This window comes from Phacochoerus africanus, chromosome 2 (genome assembly GCF_016906955.1).
Source record: "Phacochoerus africanus isolate WHEZ1 chromosome 2, ROS_Pafr_v1, whole genome shotgun sequence".
NCBI classification, from domain to species: Eukaryota; Metazoa; Chordata; class Mammalia; order Artiodactyla; family Suidae; genus Phacochoerus; species Phacochoerus africanus.
In genome coordinates, this window is record NC_062545.1 from 20,760,737 (window position 1) to 20,783,456 (window position 22,720).

Consider the following 22,720-nt stretch of genomic DNA (forward strand, 5'->3'; position numbering starts at 1 on the left):
TGTTCATTGCAGCACTAGTCACAATAGCCAAGACATGGAAACAACATGAATGTCCATCGACATATGAATGGATTAATAAGTGTAGTATATATACACAGAGGAATACTACTCAGCCATTAAAAGGACAGAATAATGCCATTTGGAACAACATGCATGGAACTAGAGACTCTCATACTAAGTAAAGTAAGTCAGAAAGAGAAAGACAAATGCCATACAATATCACTTATATCTGGAATCTAAGATATGGCACAAACGAACCTTTCCAAAGAAAAGAAATTCATAGACTTGGACAACAGACTTGTGGTTACCAAGGGGGAGGAGGAGGGAGTGGGATGGACTGGGAGTGTGGGGTTAATGGAGTCAAACTATAGCATTTGGAGTGGATAAGCATTGAAATCCTGCTGTATAGCACAGGGAACTACATTTAGTCAATTGTGATGGAACATGATGGACGATAATGTGAGAAAAAGAATGTGTGTGTGTGTGTGTGTGCGTGTGTGTGCGCGTGCACGCGTGTGTGTGTGTGTGTGTGTGTGTGTGTGTGTGTGTGTGTGAGACTGGGTCACTCTGCTGCACAGCAGAAAATTGACAGAACACTGTAAACCAACTATAATGGAAAAAAATAAAAATCATTACTAAAAAAAGGAGTCAATCTGCAAATTCAGCACAATTTTTTTTGGCTGCACCCAAGACGTGTGAAAGTTCCTGGGCCAGGGATCAAGCCTGCGCCACAGCAGGGACCTGAGCCACTGTAGTGACAACACTGGATCCTTAACCAGCTGTGCCACAAGAGAATTCCCAGCACAATTCTTTTTTTAAAAGATCCCAACAGATTTGCATATAACTTGACTAAATTATATATTCAAATTTTGATTTTAAATAGAGGAAAGAAAAGGGCTAAGAAGAGTCAAATGTTTCATTTTTGATAGAGGGTTATGCTCTACTGGATATTTAGTCATATTACTCAGCTAAAATGAATGATTACCTTGATGTGTTATAGACCCAGACATTCAAACAGATCACTAGAGAAGAGCCACAGTACATAGATGGCAGAGAAAACTGACCTTGGCAAAAACTACATTATAGATCAATGAGGAAGAATTTACTGGTCAATAAATGATACTGGGAAAAGTTGTGACCCATGGCTGTGGCAGGAAGATGATGGGACAGATTTTGACTTCACATGCACCTTAGGAAAATTGATTCTCAGTGGAAGTAAGGAGCTGCATATGGAAACTAAAATTGTAAAATATAGAAGACTTTCTATGAGTTCAGAGTATAAAGGAGCTCTAAAATAAATCACAAAAAGGAAAGCTATTAGTAGATCATTAATGTTTAAGAATTCTGAAAATAGTACCACAAATAAGAAATTTAAAAGTCACAGATTAAGGGAGAAGGTTATTTGCAATGCATATTCCAGATAAGGAATTGGGTGACCAAAAAAATTTTTTTCAAAGTCAACAAGCGTCAACAAACAATCCACAGAAGAGGAAACAAGAAAGACAACAAACATATTTTTAAAAGGTTCAAGCACATGGGTAACTGGGGAAACACAAATTAAAATGAAACGCTCTATCTCCACAGGTCACAGGTTCCAAAAATGCTGTCTGGGGAGCTCTGAGTTCCTAAAGACCCTTCCAAGGGGTGTGAATGCCTAAACAATGATCACCATCACCATAAGTTATTTGCCTTTGCCTGCTCATTATTTCCCAAATACAGAGTGGTGTTTCATTCGAGGCTACCGGACACGTGACAGCATAACAGAGCGAATGCAGAAGCAGATATGAGAATCCAGGTGTCGTCCATTTCGTCAGAAATTAAAAATTTTTCAAAAATGCAACATTGTTAACACTTTTCTAATTTTTTCATTTTGGAAAATACACTTTTTTTTTTTTTTTTTTCAGAGGCGCACCTGCAGCAGATGGAAGTTCCCAAGCAAGGGTCAAATCAAAGCTGCAGCTGCCAGCCTACATCACAGCCACAGCAACATGGGATCTGAGCAACCTAAACCACAGCTCATGGCAACACCGGATCCTTAAGCCACTGGGCAAGGCCAGGGATCAAACCCGCATCCTCATCAATACTAGTCGGGTTTATTACCATTGAGCCACAGTGGGAACCCCCACTTTCTTATGTTGCTACTTTATAAAACATATTATTTTAATAGCAGAATGGACTTCCTTCCTTGTTATTTAAAAAAATTAATAAACAAACGATGTTTGAAATTTCTCAATTTTTAGTCAGGTAAATTTTCTTTGCTTTGGCTGTGCCCGCGGCATACAAAAAATTCCTGGGCCAGGGATCAAACCTGAGCCACAGCAGTAACTAGAGCCACAGCAGTGACAACACTGGGTCCTTAACCCACTGAACCATCAGGAAATTCCTGAATATCTTATTCAAAATGAATTGCCCACCTTCCTGAAGGTGAAGTCTTGGCAGGCAGCTTTTTTTTTTTTTACTTTTCAATATGTATTCAAATTTTCCCTGCTCCTCTGCCATAATGATGTTTAAAAAAGTAAGATAACAATGTTCTTTTACAAAACGCATCAAGTCTTTTCCCTATGGTTACGGAGTTAAGCTTGAGGTGGCAAAGCAACAGTACCCAAAGTGTTTTGGGTCTTCATCAACAAAACCAATCAGATGCCATGTATTTCTTGTACAAGGTACTGGGAAATACAAGTAAAACTGAACACAAACTTGGCGCTCAACAAGCTCGTAATCTCAAAAGAGAAAAAAATAAATGGCTTGTCACTCATCACTTTCTGACTCCTAAAGGGGAATAGGAGGAGGAAGAAGGGAGGCAGGGAGAGAGGGAGGATGGAGAAGGGGGAGGAGGAGGAGGAAGAGCAGAAGCAGCAGTAGCAGGCACAGAGGAAGCAGACAGTCAGGCTTCATCACATTTGGGGTTTTGCCCAGGGGGTCTCCAGCGGGAAAGCAGGGCAAGGGGGTTCAGAGAGCTGGCAAAGCTTAATTAGCTGGGGTCCCAGTGGCTATGATATAGTAGCTAGTTTCAGCGAGGAGAGAGGAAATAAATAGTGGGAAAATGCTCTTCTTTCCTCATTTGTCAGTAAACAGCCTCCCTGGGATGGAGAACACTTCTAAATCCCCAGCTCCCCCTGGTCCCAAGCGCAGCCAAACCTTTGGGTTTTCAGTTATCATCAGCATCCAATTACACGTCTCCAGAACATGTTAACACAGTGAGTTAGAGGTGAGTTGCTGAAAAGCAAAATGTCCCCAGAAACGATCCCCCAGTGTCCCCATCTTGCCTCTCCCTTTTCCCTCAGCAAGCTCTGTTGAGGCTCAGGACCCACTCTGGTCCCAGGAAAGGTGAACAAACAGTCTTATCTCCTATGAAAGGAAACACACACTGGGCAGTGAAATGTGCCTTGTCTTTAAAGAAGACATTCTTTTCAAATGATTGAAAGTAGAACAATAAATTATAACTGCATGGTGTTTTTAAATAAGTTTTCCTAATTCATAGACAATGCTCATAAACATAAAATTTTGCCTGTTTATACAAAAAAAAATTGTTAAGGAATAAACTGCATCTTACCAGCAATTCTCGTCTGAGCAACAGAACAGGATTCCTGGATGCATTCCTTCAGGGCACTAGGCACTTCTCTGCACAGCTGCAGCATCAGGCCAAAGAGAAGAGGAGTATATGAATAAGGATGATTGTATTTTTGAAAGAGGAAGGTCCTAAAAGACAGTGCTGCCACTTTCTTCCCCCTCAATGCCTAAGCTTCTGGGTCCTTTTCTTCATTACCCACCGAAGTCTTGCCTGACCTCCAACTACACTGACATTACCATCAAGAACATCATCCAGTTCTTAGCTGCCCTGCTCCTTTGCAAGAGGGAGTGTTGTCACCCCTCCTCTCGTGAATTCCGTCAATATTCTACAGTCTTGATTTTACTCTCACTCCTCTGATGGATTGTCGAAGTGTCTTTCACCGGCTCGTTTTCCTCTGCTCATCCATCAAATACGCTATAGAGTAGATTTTTCGATCTTCTTACCCTTAACCCTGGCCCCCCTCTGGGTCCTGGTTTCTAACAGTTTCATCTATCACAGTTTTAAGAGGTTGAAGACCCCCCCAAAAATATACCTTCAGTCCAGCTCTCCCTGTCACCTGTCTATTGACATGTCCAAATCCGGCTTTGTCCTCTGTCTCCCTGACACCCTCTTCACGAAGCTGTCTAATGTCTCTAACTGATGTTTCCAGATCAGTTACCCTGGCTTTGCCCAGAGGCGTTACTTGATATCCTAAAGCTATCCAATTCTTAAGACCACTCCATCCATCTCTGCGGTGCAGCTCTAGTGATCTTTCCAAATGTAACTTTCTCCCGCCTAAAACCCATCAAGAGCAGCCCACTGTGTTCGGGTCAGTGAACTGTCCTCAAGATGGAGCTCAAACTCCTTAGGAGGCACGGTGAGGCCCTAGGGTGTGGTCCCTGCCAGCATCTCTCGTCCTTCCACTTCACACTGAACCACTTCCAGGACCCAGATTCACTCTGTCTCTTCACTCACCGCTTCTTTCCCCTGCAATGACTTGTCCTCCCTTCTCCGTTTGACCAATATTTATTCATCTTTTACGAGTTAGCTTAGATATGATCATCACAAAATCTTCCTTGGTTATCACTCAAAGCCAGGTAAGTGCCCTACCCCTATGTCCCCAGGGATGCCTCTATGCTATAACTGCTTATCTACTTGTCTCACCCACAATAAGCTCTTTGGATGAGAAGCAGGGTCATATTCCTTGCTGTAATTCCTAGTTCTTAAAATGGTACCCGGCATAAAATGCGAGTCCAGTAAAAACCTATTATGTAAGTGAATATAAGTGCTTGTATGAATGTAATATCCCAGATTAGGATTTCCTAACATGTGTTTGTTGAAATTCGCTACACAATAAGCCTAGCTTGGTCTTGGACATTCATGATTCACGTCATTAGTGGAGACATCTCTGTGCAGTCCTGCGATAAAGGAAGCTTTGGCTTTCTCTAACACTGTACCCCCAAGTGACCACCATGAACTATTCTACACAATACCCATTCACATCCTTCATGCTTATTAAATATGTGTGCTTGGATTAAATGTGAACAAGCTGAATCTGGCATGTTTGACACGGGGCCAACACATCTGGAAAGCAGCACAGGGAGACAGAGAGGAGTAGATGAAGTCGGAGAGATGCCAGGAAGCAAGACCATAAGGAGCCTCATAAGCCACAGGAAGGACTCTGGCTTTTAGTCTAAATGAGAAAGAACAGCATAAGAATAGCATTTGCTCTGGGGAGGTTACGTGTAAACAAATACTTCGGCTGCTTTGTTGAAAAGAGATTGACAAAGGGCAAAGGAGGAAACCGGGAGACTACTGAGGAGACCACTGTAGGAATCACGGCAAAAGATGAGGGAGGCTTAAAACAATTTTGTGGCCATGCAGGTAGAGAGAAGTGGTCAAATTTATGAAATTCTGCAGACCTAGGAAAAGCTGAAAGAGTTGTACAGTGAACACCCATGTGCCACTCAATATCTACAACTGTTAAAATTTTGCTATATTTATCATATATTTACTATATTTATCATATTTTGCTATATTTATTGAGCCATCAAGCCATCCATTCAAACCATCTTTCAAAGAGACATATTTTGAAGGAGAAGCTGATGATGATGACTCCAGTGTTTGTTTTGCTTTGTTTTGTTTTGTTTGGCTGCACCCAAGGTGCGTGGAAGTTCCTGGGCCAGGGATCGAACCAGGCTGCAGGAGCGACCCAAGCCACTGCAGTGACAATGCCAGATCTTTGGCCCACTGCTCCATAAGAGAACTTGTTTGTTTTTTTGTTTGTTTGTTTGTTTGTTTTTTGTCTTTTTGCTATTTCTTTGGGCCGCTCCCACGGCATATGGAGGTTCCCAGACTAGGGGTCGAATCAGAGCTGTAGCCACTGGCCTACGCCAGAGCCACAGCAGCGCTGGAGCTGAGCCACGTCTGCAACCTACACCACAGCTCACGGCAACGCCGGACGGTTAACCCACTGAGCAAGGGCAGGGATCGAACCCACAACCTCATGGTTCCTAGTCGGATTCGTTAACCACTGCGCCATGACAGGAACTCCTTGTATGTTCTTAATTGAGATATAATTCATATGCCATAAGACTGAGTCCAGGGTTTTTAGCATAACATTAAGGATGTAATTACCAGTTTCTGAGGTGGGAGAGATACCCTAAGGCTGAGGAGGAGGTGGAGATGGGAAGCCTATTAGACTATGCTCATTAGTTGGACACGCTTATTAGACAGGAAAGTGGAGAAGCTGAGCAGGCAGCTGTGATGCAAGTTAGAATATGGAGAGGAGTCCAGGCCAGAGATACAGATGTGTGAGTCACAGGCAACAGTGATTTATCAAGGCAGTAATTCTCTGGAGAGAGGCTAGATCAATAAGGCACCTGCGTCATGAGATATAGGATGACTGCTATCATTTTAAAAGGATGGAGACGGAGGAAAATGACTGATATGGGGTCCATCCAAACCAGCGCAGAGACAGATCCATTCAGTATCCCAGACAGACCTCATGCTCTCTTATGGTATGTGCCCAAGCCTAAATAAATAGACATCTACTACTTTATCTACCTCTATTTCAACCGCGAATAAAGAAAAGGTACGAAAGAAAGGGCCCCATCTTAGTCATATTTGTAGCCACATACCATTACAATCCACCTGGAATCTAGTAAATACATGTTAAATGAATAAAAGCATTAAAAATAGATCTACACATGTGAGAAGTCCGGTGCAATATCACAAAGTTATTTTAATGCCTTCATTTTCAGAGTATAATTATTGGCATTTTATTGCCAATTCTAATTATTTAATGTAGTATGTAATGTATAAATACCGTAGGCCAAAAAGATTCCACATAAAATAAAAATTATTCTTGAGAACATCTGCTTCCATCCATGACAGATGAAAAAAAAATTGTCAATACCAGTAAGCATAAGTAAAATGTGCCATATTTGGGTATATTTAAAAGTAAAACAATGACACGATCCCATTTCTTTGACAACAAAATCCATAAACAGGAGAAAGATGTCATGGTAATTCTTAACACACACCTTATTCCACGTTGCATTTATAGTTCTTAAGCTTTCTGAAATTTTTTCTCTTTCATGTAAATTCAGACTTTTATCTGAAAGCACTTCCAATTCAGTTCTATTCAGCCATTTGAGTTTTTCAGCTTGTACATCCATCTCCTGGGTTAAGTCCTAAAGGAGTCGGAAGAGAGGTATGGTTAAATGGCTGTCATACTGGGGAAAGATCAAGAACTGCATTAGAAATCTCTTTGGGAAATATTCCTATAAATTTGGACCTTTCTTCCCTGTTTTTTTTTTTTTTTGGCCATACCCACAGCATGCAGAAGTTCCCAGGCCAGGGATCTAACCCGTGCCACAGCAGTGACAATGCTGGATCCTTAACCCTCACCAGGGAACTCCATGGACCTTTAATTTCTTAAGTGGAAAATAAACTTATAAACAGCCTGAACTTATATTCTGAGGAATAAATATACTTTGACCTGTGTGGGCAAAATAAACTTTGAATTAAAAATGAAAACAGAAAACAGAAGCCTGAACTTAGGTTAACAAACTATAATCTGTGAATGAACCTCCCCTTCAGGGTGCAGTTGGGTGTACAGGCGCTCCTTCCCCCAACCCTGCCTCTTAACAGGGTCATATTATATCCTATTTACTTTGACAATTTAACATTCTGTTCTTAAATAATAAAAATGATGTCTCATCTAATGAAAGGCAAACAATGCCCAGAAATAACAGGAGCATGTTATACATGCATCTCTACATTATCTTCACCTACCCTAATACACTGTCCCACCCCTTGGGACTGCCCCAAACTGTTTACACAAGGCCTATTCCAGGGAAACTATTGATATTTTTAGATAAATCAGGAACAAGTTTGCTAGATATTTGTCACATTTTGAAAAGGAAACTTGATAACTGTTTGCCACGTATTTTTTCATCAATATTAAAAGTTTCTTTCCCAAGATACCTCAGTCATATTCCTTTAGATAAACTCCCTTATCAGATTAGTGAGCATCCTTTTCGGCATACTCTGAGGCACATACACATGTTCACAGTCACACACAATTTTTTTTGTTTGTTTAAGAAAAACATGAGCACATTATGCTTATCGTTCTGCAACAAATATTTAAATTCTTGATTCAAAAAATACAAAATCTGTGGATATAAAAGTGTATGGATATTTGGGTATATTAACATACATCCGTATGTCTATATGTTGTATACCTATAAACAGTTCCTTTTTTTTTTTTTTCCATCTTTTTAGAGCCACACCCATGGCATGTGAAAGATCCTACACTAGGGGTCAAATAGGAGCTGGGCTACACCACAGCCACAGCAATGCCTATATCCGAGCTGCATCTGTGACCTGCACCACAGCTCACAGCAACGCCAAATCCTTAACCCATTGAACAAGGCCAGGGATTAAACCCTTGTCCTCATGGATACCAGTTGGGTTCATTTTTGCTGAGCCACAATGAGAACTCCCAACAATTCTTGTTGGTTGCAGATCAACAGAGAAAATGTGATTAATATAACTGTGACGCTAAGTCCATACATGGTAAGCTGCGATGCGTCACTCTCAAGTCACTTTGAGTTATCTTGTAAGACTCAATTATTAGACAGTAATAAGTACTTATCTTCTAAATTCAAAAGAAAAAAACTATACTTCACAGCTATTGTATTCTAAAATGATGATGTCTGTTTAAAATATTCTAAAACCTCTGGCCCAACATTGAGACCACATAACTTCACTTCCATGTCAGTAAAGCCTTACCTCTGCAAGAACAAAATGATAGCTGCTATTTAAAATTAAAAAAAAAAAGATATTCCTCTTTAAAGATCATGAATTTACCACAAAGCACAAAGTTTCTTCCCCTTTCCTTCTTCAGTCATGTAGTGTCTTATTTTTAGTGTAAATGTTCATGCATCAAGAAGCATTGGCAAATACAGAGACAAATAAGCCACTTACTGTTAATTCTTGCAGATTTTCTTCCAGCTCAGGGGTTGATCTCCTTTGCACAGCATTCTCAGCCTTTGTTAACCAACAGATAATCTCATCTAGTCTTTTTCTATATTCCATCATCTGCTTACTCTCTCCTTTTAACCTAAGAACATATAGTATTGAAAAATATTGAGAAAAATTATCTAATTAACTAGAACATTATATATTTGCACTGGCTACAATGACTAAATAGGCCCTGCAAAAACTTTTCTAATAATTATTTTAATATGTATTCTAAATAAGTTTTAACAGTAATGTATACATTTTGCAATACCAAAGACTATTTGAGAATATAAAGAATAAGATTTCTTCCCTCCTTAAATTAAAAAACATTGAAACAAAAGAATGTAATATGCTCTCATCATGAAAACCTGTATAGGAATTTAATACAAAGGACTTTTTTTAAGCTAGATACCATTGTACAACATAGTGGAGGTTTTAAAAATAAAACATGAAAAATGTCTTTATCTAAATTAACAAGGAAAAAACACATAATTCCCTTCTGAGTACTCCATAGAGAAAGAAAGGTATCATTATATGACATCTCATTCACATGAGGTGGCCACTATTACTCTACTTTATTCACAAGAAAGGAAAAATAAGAACAAAGCAAGATACAAAAAAGTGAGAAAATTTTATAAATATTAGGAAAGATAGGGAAAAAGAAATTTGATTAGTTCATTTAAGTGTTAGTTGAATATAGCAACAAGTTACCAAAAAAAAAAAAAATCTAGAAAAAGCAAAGCCAAAGTTCTAAAGGATATAAGGAAACAAGTGTTCATATGAATATAAAAAAGGAACTGCCTTAATTACATCTTTTTAATGTTACAAGAATAACACTTATAAGTGTATAAACCATCTGTCAGAAGATGAGAATATGATTAGAACTCAAGTGACAAACAAGATTATGTGTTTTTAAGAAAGGGTTTGAAAGCTATTTAGAGCTTCATGGTGGTATCATTTTTAAAGCTGCTGCTATTAGCTACTGGTTTAAAAATAGAAGGCAGTTTTTTAATGAATTACATTATGTCATCTCTAACAAGAATTTGCATTTTTTTATGATTATGACTCTTTTTAATTACAAAAATGTCTAACATAATGATGCAATGTATACAGAATAAAATGCTAAATAAATCTTATATATTTAAAAGAGAGTACCTGAAGGAGAGTATTTTAATGTTTAAAAAAACTGGAGTTCCCTCTGTGGCTCAGTGGGTTAAGGACCCAATGTTGTCTCCATGAGGATGTGGGTTTGATCTCTGGCCTCGCTCAGTGGATTAAGGATCCAGCACTTCCACAAGCTGGGGCTTAGAATACAGATGCAGCTTGGATCCAGTGTTGCCATGGCTATGGCGTAAGCCCCACCTGTAGCTCCAATTTGACCCCTGGCCCAAGAATGTCCATATGCCACAGGTGCAGCCATTAAAAAAAAAAAAAAAAACTAATGAAAATCACTACAAAAATCACAAGTGTTCATTTTTAAGTATCCATTAGGAAAACACTGCTTCAAGATTTAAAAAATAGGAGTTCCCATCATGGCTCAGCAGAAATGAATCTGACTAGCATCCATGAGGATGAAGGTTCGATCCCTGGCCTCACTCAGTGGGTTAAGGATCTGGTGTTGCCATGAGCTGTGGTGTAGGTCGCAGATGCAGCTCAGATCCCACACTGCTGTGGCTGTGCATAGGCCAGCGGCTACAGCTCTCATTTGACCCCTCGCCCGGGAACCTTCATATGTCATGGATGCGGACCTAAAAAGAAAAAAAAAAAAAAAAAGATTAAAAAAAGTAGTAATAATAGTGCTAATTGTTTAGACTACCAACACCAAGACAGGTAATTTACCCTCTGTATCAGAATGTATTTATATAACAACTTTGGAAACAACTAAAATACTACTATTTTGGACCTTGTGTTCCAAAAAAAAAAAGTTGTAACTTAAATTTACAATGTCTCATAATCATGACTAATTTAGTATTTTGAAAATATATCTATGAAGAAAACTAACATTATCAAGTAAATTTCAATGTCATACTTGAGTAACACAAAATTTTCATCTGCAAGCTAACTAAATATAATCTACATTTTAAATGTTACCACGAAGTAAAAACAAGTTATAAATTCATGCTCAAACAGTAGCTAACAATTGCTCATTAAGGAATCACACCGTAAGTTGCTGAACTGTGCAAATATTTAATGACAGGCACTCAATACAAAAATAAATTGAGCTGTGTGCTATTTCTCAATGACTGGTAACAGTACACATAATAAGCCCATAAAATTGCTAAGTGAGTTCAATTTAAGATAAGTTACAATCTCAAGTAACATGAACTTATGAAAGCAAATATTGTTTTTCATTAAAACATGGTGCTGCAGAAGAGATTTATTATTCTTTTCCAAAAAAAAAAAAATGAGTAAACTATGTATTTGCTTCACCTCTTAGTCCCAGAAGCAATAATTACCACATTCCACAGAGATCCATTTGAAAATCTTTAGGGGACTTGCTGAAGCTATTGCTAGTACCCTGCCAGCAGGTACATCTTTTTTCTTAAAAAAGACCCGGAAATAGGTCATTTTTAAGCTAGAAGGGCTCTCCCTGCCCACTCATTAGCATGGCACATAAAATCCTATGGGACCTCAGCTTCCAATTCTGCCCCTGTTGCCCTGAACCCTCCTCACCATCTAACCTTCACAGATTTCTTACCTGGCCATACTATTTCATCCCTTCCACCTTGCCTGTTCTGTGCCTTTTCCCTACAAGGCTGTCCCAAAGTGGCGTGTATAGTAAATTGCATAAATCTAGCTTCAAGATCCCTCTCTGGCAATGCCTAAATCCCACAGCCCTTCACCCCTACCTCTACGACAACACTCTATCTTCTATGTGTCCTTTAGTCACAGCAGATGGTTTTTTTCCTTTAAGCATTTTCTTCATCTCTCAAGTTCCTAAGTCATATTTGTACTCCCTGTGCTAAAACGCAAGGCTTAATAAACATGGATAGAATCATTTAGTCAATCATTGGCAAAATTCAGCAATACTATGCTGGGAGAGTAAGTTTGCAAGTTGACTTACTATTATGGAACTAGATATTCTGAGTGTTTATTTTCCAGGAATAGCCAGGGCACATGGTTCTTACAAATACTGCCTCATTTAATCCTCATGACAATCCTGAGAAGATACCCCTATTCGTCTTTACAGAGGAGGAAACATGGCCAGTAAGCTCTGAGATCTTCCCAAGCTTTAGAGGCACCGTGTAAGTGTGTAAGTGGGCACCATCACTAACCTTCTGTGAGGCTCTGGACAAGTTACTAAACCTCTCCTCAGTAAGCCTCAGTTTCCAAAGCAGTGCAATGGGTTGAAACAGCCCCCTCAGAGGGTGGGTCACGAGGATTAAAGGAGTCCCTGTGGGTAAGGTCCCAAACACTGTTTCTGGCCACTTGGCAACCTCTCAGCCAAGACACATAAACTCTGGTTTGCCTCTTACCAAAACACACAAAATAACAGATGATGTTATTTTATGAAAAGCAGCCATTTGCCAAATATTCAAAGTTCAATATTTTCTGTTGTATGACAATACTGAACTTGATAAAACATTAGATTGGCCTTTAACATAACAATAGCTTATCACTAAAATAACACACCATCTACCTAATTAAAACTAGCAGAAAAAAGTTATCTGAGTTGTTTTAACCCCAAACTATTAACCCCCCAAAAAAGGTCAGTAACGAGATGAAATGTATTAAGCAAAGTAGGAATTATCCATTAAATCCTGATTGTCTCAAAACGTAACTTCAAATAATCTTAAAGTAATATATAAAATAATGTGTAATTGATTATATTCACTCGTAATCAAATGTGTTTGCAACCAGAAGACACCCTAATAAAATGGGGGGCGTTGTAACACAATCTGACATAAAAACTCACAATAATGCATTATATTTATTAGGTCACACAGATGAGGAAATGAACTATGCACACAGCACTGACGGATAAAGATATAGGCCCCAAGAACTATCCAATGAGAGGCATTACTTATGAAGACCCCCAAGGCCCAGGTGGGCGACGAGGGAGGGAGAAGCGTGACCTCAAATCCAGATCTTCAGACAGGAGTTCAGAGAGTTCCTTCACCTAGTTCAAGTCCTGCCACTTAGTCGCCATATCATAATAAACAGAAAGAAGAGGAAGAAAGGTGGTTTGGGCATGTATGGTATCTGAGTAGAAAAGTAAGGCTACAGATAGCCTAAAAACCCAGAATGAGACAAGGTTTTATTTTTTTATTATTATTTTTAATGGTTTTTTTTTTTGTCTTTTTGCTTTTTTCTAGGGCCGCACCCGTGACACATGGAGGTTGCCAGGCTAGGGGTCCATTTGGAGCTGTAGCCGCTGGCCTACAGCAGGGCCACAGCAACGCCAGATCTGAGCCTCGGCTGAAACCTACACCACAGCTCACGACAATGCCAGATCCTTAACCCACTGAGCAAGGCCAGGGATCGAACCCGCAACCTCATGGTTCCTAGTCGGATTCATAAACCACTGCGCCACGACAGGAACTCCGAGACAGGGTTTTAAAAGCATAGAACATGGCCAGTAGGGGTCTTAATGTCAACCAAACACCTACTGGAATACCGGAAGATGAAAGAACTTGGAGGCTCTGCCCAAACACCCACTCCACCTCCACCCGGTGCCCTCGAGTTACCCCGGCTAAGTCACCTTGGCCGCCGATCCTTCACTTGTGCAGTGATCGCACCCCAGCGTTGATTTAAACCTGCCAGCTTGTCCTTCAGGAAGCTTCCATCAGTGGGGGAGAGCTTCTGTACAATCCCGTCCCCAGTTCTGTTTAGCGCCGCAAAACTAGGCTGGTGGCTGCTGATCCCCTCTTCCAGTTCCTGTGACAGAGACGAAGTCAAGAGGACCCACTACCTTAAACTCTTCTGCAGCTATGAGTCCACCCAGGTACCCTAGTGTGGCATCGATTTAAGTGTTGGGGAAACAAAGCCCCGGAAGGATGTTATGTGTACATGAAAAAGGCATTTTTAACACTTTAATGACATTTCAATGAACACATTAAAATGTGTTACAGTGGCAAAATTCAGTGAAAGAGGACAGGTTAATAACATAACATAAATAACAGTTGTTTACATGGAGGGATAAGCATCAATCATGTTTGATTAAAGAGACCTGTCTATCTTCTAAACTCGAACTTGAAAGCGCCTCTTTAAAACACTTTTAAAAACCCTATTCCCCCATATGTCATGATGTCCTATCACATATAAGTAAACTTCGATGGGCATTTTATTGAGACATTGCTTCAGTGGTCTGTAAGTTTTTAAGCAACGGATTAAGAAAGGATATCTTAAAACCAAATTTAAGCACTTTTCTGTAACTCTAAAAAAAAGAAAAATGCATTAACATATTTATGAGAAAAAATAAAACATTCTCTAACTCCTCATAAAGTTTCTACATAAAATATATTTTAAAAACTCAAAAAAAGAGAAAATATTTTTAACAACGGTAAGCTGAAATTTTGCTTGCTTTCAACCATTATTTTTAAAGACCTATGATTATCAGCAGAACTGATTTAGCTATTGTGTTATATTTTCCCAAGACTGAATTAGACTTACATGAGCAGCTGCCTTGATATAACTCAGGAATAATTTACTTTCATGATAATGATCAATGATACAAAGAAAAATAAGGTACCTACATGCATAGAAAACAGAGGTAAGGTATGCAGATATCTTTCCGTCCTTGACAGAGTCTTGGGTACAAAATTTTACAAGTGCTATTCTTAATATAAAATTTAAAAAATGAAATTGTTTTTCACATTTGCCACTAAAGAGTATTTTTTATTTAGATTTCTTTAAAATCTTAATTAAAAATTCAAATATCCATTTTTTTCTTAAACTGTTAAAACTAGAAACTAGAACTGAAACAAACATTACAGATTGATTATATATTCCTGAAAATTCACATATTTAGCCTCTCCTTGAGAAATCTGTCTTAAATGGTACCTACTAAATAAATGTGCCACCTTTTTAGCAGCTCCCCATCCTCTGACAGAAAGTACTCACCTGCTGATGTACCCTAGCTTTCTCTAAGTCCAGGCCACCCTCTGGAGCGAAAGTGTCAGCCAGTAATTCTTCGGCTTCCGTTATCCACTGTGTGAGGTCATTAAGATCACAATGGAACTGTCTCCATTCTTCCACAGCCCTATCGAAATAACTAGAGGACAACAAACAAAAATAAAATAGGTTTCTAAACTTTCCGGGATGTCTAGAAGCCATTTTCTAAAAAGGAAATCCAAATACTTAAACTGAAAGCCTCAAGATGAGTGAATTCACAGCTCACTGCTCTACAGACCAGTTTTCGTAGTGGCTTCCAGTTAATGATTCCTCTTAGAGAAACACACACCATGCCAAGAGGAAAGCAATCTGCACACACCACCCCTCTCCTCACACGCATGCACACACACACACACACACCACACACTATAAGCAGCTTTTCAACTGAAAAGACAGACTTCTCTGGCTTGGAAAAATCAAGATAGATTAGCTGCAGGCATGTTAAACTACGCAACTATAAACACAACTTTTCCAATACCATGAAATATAAAATATGATTAATTACTCTATTCTCTTAGGAAAAAAAATAGGGTGCTCTACTTCCAAAACACTTAGTGCCCAGCAAGAACAAAACCCCCAAGTCCAAAACACTTCAAAATTTCCTTACAGTCCCTCATTTCTGTGTTATGGATGGAATTGTATACTCCAACATTCATATGTTGACTATTCTTAAAGACAGGGCATTCAGGGGGCTAATTATGGTTCAAAGAGGTCATATGGGTCACTAATCCCATAGGACTATTGTCCTAATAAGAGGAAGAGACATCCAGAGACATCTTCCTGTATGTTTCTCTTTCTGTTTCTCGGTCTTTCTCAGTCTCTTCCTGTCTCTCTGTCTCTCTCTCTTTCTCCATCTCTCTCTCTCTCTTTGCGCAAGAGCACAGAGGAAAGGCCATGTAAGGACACAGAAAAAAAGGTGGCCATCTGAAAGCCAGTAAGAGATGCCTCACCAGAAACTAACTCTGCTGATACCTTGATTTTGGACTTCCAGCCTTCAGAAGTGTAAGAACTTGTTGTTTAAGTCACCTTGTGTGTGGTATCTTATTACGGCTGCCTTAGTAGACTAACATACTCTATGCAATGACTAATCCCATTTATCTGAACACAGCACAGTATGGGAGTGCCTGCAAAGCTCAGGTCAGGCAATGAGACAAAGTCACTGAGACCTCCATTCACACCTAACTCCTTTAGAAATGAGATAAAGTCAAACTCCAGTGCTCATCATATTCGAAACACATAAATATAAGTATAAAAAAGAGAAGTTTTTTTGGATTGAAATCCTAAAGAATTTCCCTCTGTCTTTTGTTTAGATCAGTGGCACTAGGAGACAGTTAGAAGAGACTTCTGAAATATTAATACTACCAAATGTTTGTATTATAAAAAGGTAGTATCATTTTGTTAAAATAATGGCCCGTGACACTGCTAACTCCTAAATAATGTTTATGTTTCCTTCTTCCATGCAAATCATTTTGAATATTCAGTTAATATTTGTTGAGTGCCCACAGGGAAACAACATTCTTTGGACTTAATCACAATAAGAGCACTTCAAACAAAACCCTATGAGAGGATATTAAGGCAATCTTCATTATCATTTGTAAAAATGCACAACAATTAAGTAGCAAACACAAATTCCAACTTTTGAGATGGTACAGTGATGAGATAGAAAATGTTGCTAGAAAGGCTACTCCAAAGATCTAAAGACTTTGAGAATATAAATGTTAAACTTAGGAAAGATCATTATCATCATAAGAGACCATAATTTCAAATAAGTCTAAGCAGCATAGCTACGGATTTTGTGAAGAGAGAGAGAGAGATAAGGAGAGAGATCCATGTTCAGATAGGATTCAAAAAGCCATCAGCCCGTCTCTAACCATCCAGCTTGTATGGGAGGCAGCAGGGAATTGTGAAGGGCTACGGACTTTCAGAGAGCCCAAAGGACTCAAGGTCTAAATCTTACCCCATTCTTGGTTTGGATTTGAACTAGAAACATGTAAGTTTGCTATGTCTAGTATTCCAACTTGCTATCTTCCCTCCCAAATGCACACTGCCAAGTGTGTTTCCTATCTCTGACAATGGTACTCTCCCCTACCTCAGTGGTCAAGCCAAAGCTTGGGGGCCTCACTTCTCACCCCTTCCTCTTCTTTATTCCAATATCCCATCAGTCACTACATTTTATGGATTCAATTATTTAATTCTCAAATTTCCCTCCCTGTCTCCATTTCCATAGCCACTTTCCTAATCAACGTGGGTTTCCGAGCTCTCAGTCTTGTTCTCTACCAATCCATTCTCCAATCAGCAAGCTCATTCCCTTGGCAATGGCTCCCTATTGTTCTCAGGGTAAACTACAAATGAATCAATATGACACACAGGGTCCTTCTGATACAGTCTCTTTAGATCTTTCTGGTTTCACCTCTCTTTTATGAGTTCCAGCTCTACGGGACTATTTCCATTTCCCCAAAAGCACTGCCCTTTCTCTTATCTGTGACCCAATACAATGTTGCATTCCCTCTATTCCTTCACCTGGCTAACTTCACAGTCTCTAAGAAGCCACCCTCCATCCCTCAGGTCCCTTAACGTGGCCTCCTGTATTATCCTCACTAGAGCACTATACACTGATTAATAAGGGCCTATCTACTTTTTTCCCACTATACCTTTGGACCCTGAGAAAGAGACAGTATCTATTTACTATATATGCCTTATAATCCTTGTAACAACTGCTTACATGTTGGCTGCATATGTCTTGCATTACTTGGCATTCAATACATATTTATCCAGTGGATCAGGCATTGATATAAACATATAGGGAAATATAGGCAGGTGGATAGGCGAAATCTTTTATGATGAAATTGAGTTTCAAACATTTTCTAAATGATGGGAAAACAATGATTAAATTAAGGAAAACTATTCCTGTTAAAAGATGGAATGCTGAGTAAGAATCAGAAGGCTGGGAAGGTAAAGAAAACAAAAGAAATTTTAATCAAGTTTATGCGACATGAGTGAAGAAATTTTTTCTTGAGCAACATGTACAAGGCATTAGAAATTAGGTCAACTGGAGAACACTATTTTTAAAAAGAACAACAACAACAAAAAAGGATAAATGTCTGAGAAGACATTCTTAGGAAAGAAGATACACAAAGATCCAAGGATCCAAGATGAGAAGGAAAAAATAACTGGCTTAAAGAAAGGGAATAAGTCTTTCAGGTAAAAGGGAGACCCACTGTTTGTCAAAGATGGTTCTAAAATTACTGACTTGGGAGAGTTCCCGTTGGCATGCAGCAGAAACAAATCCCACTAGCATCCATGAGAATAAGGGTTCGATCCCTGGCCTAACTCAGTGGGTTAAGGATCCGGTGTTGCCCGTGAGCTGTGGTGTAGGTCGCAGACACTGCTCCGTATCTGGCGTTGCGGTGGCTGTGGCGTAGACCAGTAGCTGTAACTCCAATTGGACCCCTAGCCTGGGAACCTCCATATGTCATGAGTGCAGCCCTAAAAATAAAAATTAAAATTAAATAAAATTACTGACTTGGAAAAATATGAAAGCTAACGCTGTGAAGCACTGCAAAGGAGACATAAGGGAATTCTCAAAGGAAGATGACATGTTTGTTTTCATGGTATTTATCTTACTTTTACCACAGGCCAACAATGCTTGAAAAATTTTGTGGGCAAAACAGCACTAATATCTAATGTAGACAAATGGACTTGGTAGTCACCCAGGTGTGATTACGACCAATAACTGGGACCATGAAAGCACCAGACATTTGCTATAGCCTTGATGTTTTATAAAAAGAACAGAATAGAAAGGAGTTCTCATGTATTGCTTGTAAAAGTGGATATATAGGAATGGGGGTAAAAATAAACATTTTAGGATAGGTTCCTATGGCTGAAAGAAAAAAAACCAAAGCAAAAATTAGGAATAAGAAGAACATAATTAATGCATCCAAGTGCTGGGCTAAACAAGAGAGACAACCTTCTAGTAAATGAAATCTAGTAAACATAGCAAAGAAAATAATAAAATAGAAATGTGATAGAGAAGACTTTTCTAACATAAGAGAATATAGATCTGTGCTCAAAAAAATGTTTTCAAATAGTATGGAAGAAACAGTTTTCTAAAAGGTAAGACTTTTATAATCAAGAAAAGAGCATGAATGTCTATGATCAACATTACTAAATCGCAGGGTTCTTGAAGTTCTGAAACATTAGCCAGATGCATATATGCAAACAGGATAATTGAAAAAAAAAAAGAAGAAAATTATCATTATATACAAATGATGTGTCAGTGTACTAAGAAAGGCCAAGAAAATCAATTTTGTACCCAAACACAGACACAAACACACACGGTGCAGAAGATGCCAAAGAAAGCTACCATACACCAACTCTACAATAACAAACAACAAGAAAAGCACAAAACTACCAAGCAATAGTCCTGAGGAGAAAGACATAGACAAATCTTGAAAATGTGACTGAGGGCACAGAAAAGGACCCAAAGGAGTAAAAAGACCACATTTAAATTAATCATTTTTTCACAAACTTATTCAACTGACTAAAATTTTACTGGAAGAAAAATGTAGAAAAAGAACATGAATTGTAATGTTAGAATAATTAGAAACATTTACTGTATTGGATGAAAAATTTATAATGCTTTAAAAATGAAAATGTGGAGTTCCCTTCATGGTTCAGTGGTTAACGAACCTGACTATGATCTATGAGGATGTGGGTTCAAGCCCTGGCTTCACTCAGTGGGTTAAGGATTTGGTGTTGCCATGAGCTGTGGTGTAGGTCGTAGATGCGGCATTGCTGTGGCTGTGGCGTAGGCTGGTGGCTACAGCTCTGATTCGACCCCTAGCCAGGGAACTTCCACATGGGGTGGGTGCAGCCCTAAAATAACAAAAAGTAAAAATGAAAATGTTATGGTATTAAACTAAAACTGGTGGTGTGATAAGGCAGAATCAGCAAAATTAAACAAATTGAAGTCGAAATGCTTTTAAATTCATGATAAAGTATCACCAAAATAAGGTAGAGTTAAATTATTTGGCAGGAAATACAGAAAAAAAATGGGTTTTCATTTAAGAAAAATAAAGCAAAACAGAACAAATTGGTATCTCTTAATTCAGAATGCACAAAAAAATATTAGCTGGGAAGTGTTTAAAAAGTGGGGGTGCACAGACCCTATTCTTGCTACTCTTTTTTTTTTTTTATCTTTTTGTTGTTGTTATTATTGTTGTTGTTGCTATTTCTTGGGCCGCTCCCGCAGCATATGGAGGTTCCCAGGCTAGGGGTCGAATCGGAGCTGTAGCCACTGGCCTACGCCAGAGCCACAGCAACGCGGGATCCTAGCCGCGTCTGCAACCTACACCACAGCTCACGGCAACGCCGGATCCTTAACCCACTGAGCAAGGACAGGGACCGAACCCGCAACCTCATGGTTCCTAGTCGGATTCGTTAACCACTGCGCCACGACGGGAACTCCAATTCTTGCTACTCTTTACTGAACTTGGACCCTTAAAAAAATGCATTCAAAATAAAATTCAGATGGTTTAGTTATTAAATAAAAATTTTAAATTAAACAAGATTGTTAAGATATATATAAATATTTAATTAATCTCACAATGAAAAGGTAATTTAAACACATATAAGCAAAATGAAATCAGAAAGGAAAAGACTTCTAAGATATATAAAATTAATACTATATGTCAAAACACCATTAAGAAAATTAAACAGCACATGAAAGCCATGAATAATCAAGCAATGAACAAAAAACATGAATAGTTAATATCCTTCATGTAGAAAAAAGCTTTTGCAAATCAATTAGTAAACGGTAACACCGTGATAACAGAACAGAAGAAATAACACTGGTGCCAATAAAAACATGTAAAAATATTGAAATTTCACTGATAATCAAAGAAACTAAAATCATATTGAGGTACAATCCATCACTACACAATTGGCAAAGATCTAAAAAAAAAAATATATGTTCACGTTAATAAGGGTTCAGTATGAAGGACACTTTCTTTTTTTTTTTTTTTTGTCTTTTTGCTATTTCTTTGGGCCGCTCCCACGGCATATGGAGGTTCCCAGGCTAGGGGTCGAATCGGAGCTGTAGCCACTGGCCTACGCCAGAGCCACAGCAACGCGGGATCCAAGCCGCGTCTGCAACCTACACCACAGCTCACGGCAACTACGGATCCTTAACCCACTGAGCAAGGACAGGGACCGAACCCGCAACCTCATGGTTCCTAGTTGGATTCGTTAACCACTGCGCCACGACGGGAACTCCCTGAAGGACACTTTCACATATACTGTTGTAAGAGATATTCCAACCAATTCCATGATGCAATCTAGAGCCTTAAAATGTTATTAATTTTTTTTTGGAATTCCCTGGTGATTCAGTGGGTTAATGAGCTGGCATTGTCACTGCTGTGGTGTGGGTTTGAACTCTAGCCCAGGAACTTCCACATTCCACAGGCACAGCCACAAAATAAAAATTGAAAAAAAAAAAACCAAAAACCTTTTTTTTTTGGTCTTTTTTTAGGGCCTCTCCATGGCATATGGAGGTTCCCAGGCTAGGGGTTGAATTAGAGCTACAGCTGCCGACCTACACCACAGCCACAACAACACAGAATGCGAGCTGAGTCTGGGACCTGCACCACAGTTCACAGCAACACTGTATCCTCAGCCCACTGAGTGAGGCCAGGAATCAAACCCGTGTCCTCATGGATACTAGTCGGGTTCATTAACCACTGAGCCACAACGGGAACTCCGAAAAAAAAACCTTTTAAATATTATTTTTTAACAAATTAGTCTTCATCTAATAATGAAGTCTAATTAAAGGCAGAAGTATGCATAAAGATGTATATAAGATGATAGTTTCTAAATGTACAGAGATGACTTTAGAAATCAATAGAGGAGTTCCCGTCGTGGCACAGTGGTTAACGAATCCGACTAGGAACAATGAGGTTGTGGGTTCGGTCCCTGCCCTTGCTCAGTGGGTTAACGATCCGGTGTTGCCGTGAGCTGTGGTGTAGGTTGCAGACGCGGCTCGGATCCTGCATTGCTGTGGCTCTGGCGTAGGCTGGCAGCTACAGCTCCGATTCGACCCCTAGCCTGGGAACCTCCATATGCCATGGGAGCGGCCCAAAGAAATAGCAAAAAGACCAAAAAAAAAAAAAAGAAATCAATAGAAATATACCAAAAAGCCATTAAAAGTTACCTTTGCAAGGATTGTATAATTGTGAGAAATATGTAAGCTAACACAAAAAAAGAAGTTGAAGAGCATGATGCCTATTTGTGTGTACCTCTCTCAAGTTTTCTGGTATATTTTTCCATGTTAACTTTAACATGGTACTTTACATCAGACTATTGGACATCTTACTTATCTTTCCATTCATACACAGCTACCAGCAAATATTTTACCAGTTTTCTGCTTTTACCCCATTAAAAACTAGAAAGGAGGATGCTCAAAAACATCCTATTAAACAGAAGCTTATTTTTTTTTAAACGGGATTTAGGTAATATATGGATTCTGATTAT

General features: G+C 39.0%; 1 protein-coding gene across 11 annotated transcripts in view; it reads right to left on the reverse strand.

Moving 5' to 3' along the window:
- UTRN (utrophin) overlaps positions 1 to 22,720 on the reverse strand; it is a 537,684-nt gene that overhangs the window by 276,278 nt on the left and 238,686 nt on the right. For all 11 annotated transcript variants that reach the window (XM_047770002.1, XM_047770001.1, XM_047770005.1 and 8 more), the window contains 5 exons: positions 15,143 to 15,293; positions 13,782 to 13,957; positions 9,044 to 9,179; positions 7,096 to 7,245; positions 3,554 to 3,629 (listed from right to left, as the gene is read on the reverse strand). In XM_047770002.1, the coding sequence (XP_047625958.1) occupies positions 3,554 to 3,629; positions 7,096 to 7,245; positions 9,044 to 9,179; positions 13,782 to 13,957; positions 15,143 to 15,293 (689 nt within the window). The remainder of the gene's footprint in view (positions 1 to 3,553; positions 3,630 to 7,095; positions 7,246 to 9,043; positions 9,180 to 13,781; positions 13,958 to 15,142; positions 15,294 to 22,720) is intronic.